Source organism: Poecilia reticulata, linkage group LG8 (assembly GCF_000633615.1).
Source record: "Poecilia reticulata strain Guanapo linkage group LG8, Guppy_female_1.0+MT, whole genome shotgun sequence".
NCBI classification, from domain to species: Eukaryota; Metazoa; Chordata; class Actinopteri; order Cyprinodontiformes; family Poeciliidae; genus Poecilia; species Poecilia reticulata.
The window spans coordinates 23,739,939-23,746,838 of record NC_024338.1 but is presented as its reverse complement, the minus strand read 5'-3'; the positions used below and the strand labels follow the sequence as shown (position 1 = coordinate 23,746,838).

Sequence of the window (6,900 nt, the reverse complement as noted above, 5' to 3'; positions counted from 1 at the left end):
AAAAAAAAATCTATATGTAGGAGCCAAAAACACAACATCACCCTCGGGCCGTTCGCTCTCGTTTGGTGAACTTGTATAAATGAAATCAAATAAAATCCTTCTCATTAAACTTGAATTTTTCCACTAAGACTTAATGACCTCACAGGTTGTAAGTGGGCAGGACACCGGGCGCTCGGGTTCCAGTAGGGAACGGACCGCGCACAATGAGCAGTTACGCTAATTAGTCCGGCAGCCGTGCCTTCCCATCAGCAGTCGGCGTTGCGTGGGCTGCTGTTTATTGGAAAAGTTTCCCAATCAATACGCACTCAGTGTACAACTTCTGATGCTGTCTACTGCTATAGGCATTTTTGTTGTTGTTGTTGTTGAACAAGTCGAGCTATGCCTTGTGAGGTCCTAAATGTTTTWAAATGTTCCGTGTTAAAGAGATTTGCAAGTTTTAGTTGCCGATTAGTGAAGTTTTTTCACTTAATCGTTGCGTTTGGGGGCACTCTGGGCGTACGAATATGAGAGACTGTGTGGGAGTCGAGTTTATGCTCGGAAATTTCTTGGCACATGAAACAATCTTTGTTTCCTCGAGACTTAATTTAAAGAAATTAATTATGCCATCTTTTATTTCCCTCTCGTTTTGTAAAGTCCTGCCCCACTTTAAGTACAAATATTATTGGATGGATTCATCTGAGTTTTTTTGTTTGTTTTTTTTCMAATAGGATTGCCTCCACATGAGTATTTTTAAATATTTGAACTGGGAGTCTTAGTTTTTTTYCCCCCYTCTCCTCTTGAATGCAGTACTTYTCCTTCTCCCTTCTGCTTCTGCTGCACTCATCCTTCCATCCTCTCGCTTGCTCCTTCTTTTCCCATTGAGCCCCTGGCATCCCGATCTTCAATCTGACTTTATCCTCAGCCCACATCAAAGCCGTGGGAGCGCAGAGCAGTCTCCTCTGCATCCCTGTCATCTTCTCTCCCTCTTTCGCTCTTTCCTCCTCTTCCTCCTCCCCTCCCTGCTTGTGCATCTTCCTGCTAAGGCTTTAATGTTGTGGAAAGTACTTCAAAAGAAGTTTTTTACTCTTTTCTCATCCTCTCGTCATTCCTTTCATCGTCCTCGCCGTTTCTCTTTTTACAGATGGTGTGATATCTAAATGGATTATCTGCGTCACTCCTTTCTTTCTCTGTTTAAAAAAATCGGCTTCTTCCATTCAGACTGCAGTTACAGGGAAGATCCTGCCCTATTTTGGTTTGAAAAGAAGAAACAGCAGCATTGCTGTATAGAATGAAATCTGTGTTACGTGGGGAGTTCAAAGAGGTTTTAGGATTCTAAACAGATTAATAAAGGACACATTCAGGATTTCGTTGGTCTTACAAGCAGCATAGTTGAGATGTTTCTGTAAATTACAGCTTCTGTTGTTATTTTTCATCACTTGAACAAAGAATGAAAACTGTTGGCTGCGAGGACACTAAGATAAAAGAAGGTGATGGTGTTTAATATCTCCTCGTACACAAAGATTGCAATCTAACACTCGATTTGGACTATCTTATATTTGTTTCACATTGAATTAATACGTTAAAATCATTTGTAGCAGGGTTAAACTGCATTTAACTAGATTACAATTCATAAATTACTCTGATTTCTTCTTAAAATTATACCTTACCTTCTCWATTTCATTTTAAAAAGAAGTATGATTTAGAATTYATTGAGAATATTTCAGTGAAAAGATGTACAGATTGATGGAGAACGTCAGTAAAATTATGAATCTGATCTACTGTTAGCTAATGCCTTAAAAAGTAGGAAAAAAAGACTAAGAAAACTGAAATGAATCCTAACTTTATTAAGACAAAGGTGAAAATTTACAACGAAAATGAAAATCATATCGAAATATTACTATCGAAACTTTAAAAAGGAATAAACTTTAAAAATCTAGGATCTATTATTAACTTATATGGTTCTAAGTAACAATATGTTTTAAGTCCTCAGAGTCACCTTTTTTTTAAACATATTAAAACTGTTTATATGTTTTCAYATAAACAGAACCAGTAGAATCAAGAATCACTAACAGTTATCTAAAACTGAAAAAACTCATAGAAAACCTAAAGCACACCAAGCATAGAAACCTAAAAACTATCAGAGGCTTGCTGATTTTCTGAGTTACTGAAAAGAGAGATTCTGTGACCTAATTCTAGTTCTTATATCCAACTTTAAACTAAAAGGGTGAATTTAGGAAAGAAAATGCTTTCAGGCTTCAGAAACACTCWGAAGTTTTTCGACTTCAGAATAACCTGACAACTTCCTCAGCAGGTCAAACTAGATCCAAATCGAGATTCCTGGCAGTTCTGAGCTTGTTAATTTGTTTAGATAGTAGTCTTCTGAATGTTTTCTATTAAAAGCATTCCTATTTCATATTAGGTGTACAAATTAGTTCTTGCTTGTTATTTTTTGTTAATCTTTAAGGTTTTTTTAGTTTCTTTTTATTTTTTTATCAAGCTGAGTAAACAATAACTAATATTCTACATTCTTGATTCTGTTGTTGAGTAGTTAACATCTCATTAAAACGTTTTTTTTTTTCCATTTACTCTCAGTACATTTGAAATCCTGAAGAAATAAGATTTAAAATGTCATCTTTTGAGTGATAAGAAAATGTTAGGATTCAATATTCACAGATTTTTTTTTTTTTATGGAGTTATGAGATGAAGCAATTTATGAATATTAATGAACTTAAATGTTATTTAGCTCTGCTACATATTAGTCAAAGTGAATGCCACATATGTGATAATGGAGGATTTCATCCTCACACGTTTAAAAAAATGTTGAAGCTTTTCGTCTTGTTGTTTCTTCTTGTTTCACCACCAGATGGAGAAGGTAGAGGAGGACTTGATCCGCTCCAAAACCCTCAGGGAGAACCAGGCCAAGGAGTTCTCTCTGCAGCTTGATGCACTGAGACAGAAATACGAGCAGCAGGTTTGTATGAGGCTGGAGCTCTGTATTCTTGCTGCTTTTGTTCCAAACAGCACCGTGTTGTGAGTGAAAGCTTAGCCTGTCGGAACTGACATCTATTAGGAATGCTGTGCTCTTTCCTATCTGTTCTGCCGGATGTTTCTCATGTTTAAGGACACACTTTACATTACGCTTCGATTCCAAATCAATAAATATTTTTTATCATKGCCTTTTGAACACTAATGCGCGCTGCATGGTTCATTTGGCATTTTATCTCTTTTCGTCTTTTTTCAGTTTTAGAGTCAAGATAACATTTTAAAGCACACTGACTGATGGAGAAAMATTGGATTTAATTAAACCATGGGATTGAATGTTATTTCACACAGCTGAATTAATTATTTAAGCCATGAAAAGCACTTGAGACTAATTTGACATTTTCACATACATGCTGATTGAGTATAAAATAGGTAAAATATATAACAGCACCCACTGTTTTGGAAGGATCTGTAAATTACATGAAAATTAAGGGAGATTCCTCTCAGCAGCATAATCGGGCACTGAAAAATTTAGAAAAATACAACCCTTAACATGAGCACAATTATTTGTTGGAGGAAAGAAAAATCAAGTTAGAAAACTATTTTTAMAATTCAAATATTTATACCACTAGCAATKCCTAAAATATGTAGGCTGGTATCTACTTAATTTATTCTTTACTTTTCAAATTGATCAGAGTGCCAAGGAACTTTTATTTTGAATTTATGACTTCTTGTTCTCACGTGTTATAAATATAATATGAAACAGAGGCCCTGTTCTTCTTAGGCACTTTTCAAAATGGAAATTTCTGTACTCAACTAAGGTAGTTGGTGTTGATCTTAGCAAATCAAGAAAATGCAACAAGCAAATAGCCACTCTTCCATAACTCCCAAAGTCTGCAGCCTGAGCTCTAATAAGAAAACACTGRGGCTTGACGAACATGTCTGGATAAGGATTAGAGTTTGTCTTGCCACCACATTCAGTGCAGATGATGGTAGGGGAAATAATAAAAAAAAGTAGAGGTACCAATAGAGATTTTATTTTTATTATACAAGTAGTTCTGGTTGGTTTGGTGTGAAACACAGGATAAAAATGTGGAAAAGAACCCCACGTGTGCTGTTGAGTACAGTGGAAGGTCTGTGATGCTGCGGGCCTGTGTCTCTCCTAACGGCCCCATACCAGAGCTGATAGCATCATGAACTCTTAAAGATGCCATTAGAGTTTACTTTAAAATCCTGATGATCTCTGCCAGAGCATTTGATTTTTTCAGCTTGATAATGTGTCAAATTAACACGGGAATGGTTCACCCGATTCAGTAACCACTTTTATTACATTGCATGTGTTTTTTCCTTACTAAAGAAATGGACTCAAATTAAAGGTTGGATTTTTGAATGTGAGATTATGCAATTGCAATAAACGGCACAGAGTGCTGCATTTGAATTTACTGGTCTCATTCCATAACACAATTATTAAGTTTAAAAAAACAATAATAATAGGCTTGCATTTCCCCCATGTTGACATGTACAGTGTGACCATGTGACACACCATAAGGGCGCTCCACTAACTGCTGTAACGTCTCCATTTCCCTTCCGTATCTGCAGCGTGATTGCTTTCCAAGCACCAAACTGGCACCAAACCTGTGCGCTAATAAGCATGCTAACTCTCATTTTCTGGCTAGATGGAGTTTACGCTGCGTGTAATTTGCGGTAGATTGACGTGAATGAAGGGGTGTTACTTCCAAGGAGAGAGGAAACCATTTCCTTACTAACATGCACCACGGCTGAACAGCTGTGGTGAATTGCGATAACCATTTCTTAAAAAAAGAAGAAGAAAAAATCTTTTAACACTGGAGAGTTGGTGGAAAATACAGATATTTTAACTGAAATCAAGCAATGCAGGTTAAGTTGTCTAAAAGTAAATATTGTTTCCCCCAAACTCTGATTTGCTGCAACAAAGTCACGATTTTCAAGTTGCATTTATATGATGATCGTCGTGTGCCGAAGAGGCGAAGCTGGGACAGCCTCTTCACGCTTTTCTCTATAAGATAAAAAACAGACGATTGATTCAGCTGTCTGATGAGCGTTTTTTCACATCAGTCAACGGGAATGCATTTGAATGGTCAGGAAGGCTGTTTTATTATTAATGAATGCTATTTCATGTTCAATTCTTTTTTTCACATGAGCTTTTTGACACTTTCTTTGTGAGCTCCCAGTCTCTCAGGCCTGCATGTGTGTGTTGTTGCTTCCGCTCCAGAAAGATTGGTGTCACAAGATTGAAGGGGTCATGGTGCTGGAGTCCGTTCGGAGAAGCAAATTCCCTCCGGGGCGGCTTTAGTGATACTTTTAAGTGGAGAAATAGATCAGAGGAGAGCTGTTGGCCAGCTGACCCTCCACGCTGCCAGGCACGGTTTCTGGATCTAGCTTAAATTCAGAGCGGTCTTATAGCTGGTTTGGAGTCGAGAGCTTAACACTTAGGGGAAATGCTTTACAGCTTTACTCTTCGTGTGTCAGACTAGCGCATTAAATGAAGAAGAAATCTAGTTTATAGACGTATAAGTAGATAGAACATGTCTCTATTCACTCTTTTTGGAGCTCTCTGCCCATCAAACCCTACAATGAAGAGAAGACGGTTGTCTTTTATTTCCCCATTTCAGAATTTAACTCCAGCCATTTTTCCGCTTGAGACCAGTCTTGTCTGTCCTCTTCAAAGCAGAAGAAGCCCTTTTACCTCACTGTCCAATCTCAATTTGTACCACATAATTCTCTGGAGCTCCAAATTGTGCTCTAACTGACTCACTGTTTCCTAGAAAACTGCCACGCTGGTCCCTTTAARAACCGCAGCATCCTGTGCTGCATGCGTCTCATGCGTAATGTCACATCCAGACTCCTTTTAGGGAATGCTCTCCGTCTGCTTCTCTCCTCTAATTGTTGATTTCACATTATATCGACGTTGCCCATTTTTGTTATCCAGAACACCCATGTTATGAAGTCTGTCAATCTCTGTAAGAGTTTGATAGAGATCCTCCAACATAAATCTAATGATTTCTGTGAGGCAACATATTCCGCATGGATTTGCCGGTGTTTCATGTCTGAATGAGTCGTTAGTGGAGGTGAGACATTTTATCTGTTGGGTTTCCTATAGTATCTACATCACCAGTAGCAGCATAAGAAATATGATCTTCATATTTTAGCTTAACTGTGATTTCCTCATTTTTAAGCCAGTTTTGGATAATAATAATAATAATAATAATAATAATAATAATAAACATCTGCCAAAGCATAAAATATGTTTTAATAGTGTGTGTTTTATTTGAAGGAATAAAAGGCAAAACAAAATGTTACACATCCAAACCAGACTGTCAGAATACACCTTCACTTATAAGCCTCTTAGTATTGACCTTTCTCTCAGGATGTTTGGCAAAACTACAGTGCCATCCAGAAGTTTATGTGAACTCTGGGTCGCTATATTCTGGGAGAGTCTGGAATTGGATTTCACCTTTTTGTGTCAGGAATAAGTATGGAAAAATGTTTGCATTTCCAGACTTAATTCCATTTTTTTTGTCTAAATGTTGTCCTTCCTTCTTTTCTTCTTTGAGTATTTATGAGCTTTTGTCCCTAATTTTGTCCTCACTCTTTAATGCCCCTTTTCCTTCCTTCCACTCTGCCTTTTGCTGTGACTTCTATTCCTCTTTTTGTCTTCTCTTTCTTCCATCCTTTTTTATCTTATTGGTGTCCTGCATTTGTTCATTTTTTTTGCATCATTTGTAATTTCTTCTTTGTCTTCCTGTTTCCCCCCTTCCTTTTGTGCCCTACCTCCTCCTTATCTGTTTCCTTTTTTGTCCTGATTTCTATCCTCTTTTCTTCCTTCTGTTTTTTCCTTAATTTTTTAGATGCTTTTGTTCCTTCTGTGTGTTGTACTTTCCCTTCAAAGTGTGCATTTCT

The 6,900-nt window shown here is 37.3% G+C and overlaps 1 protein-coding gene across 1 annotated transcript in view; it reads left to right on the top strand.

Annotated features, from left to right (window-relative positions):
- cep112 (centrosomal protein 112) overlaps nt 1-6,900 on the top strand; it is a 119,417-nt gene that overhangs the window by 57,722 nt on the left and 54,795 nt on the right. The window contains exon 20 of the mRNA XM_017306138.1: nt 2,843-2,950. Coding sequence (XP_017161627.1) covers nt 2,843-2,950 — 108 coding nt within the window. The remainder of the gene's footprint in view (nt 1-2,842; nt 2,951-6,900) is intronic.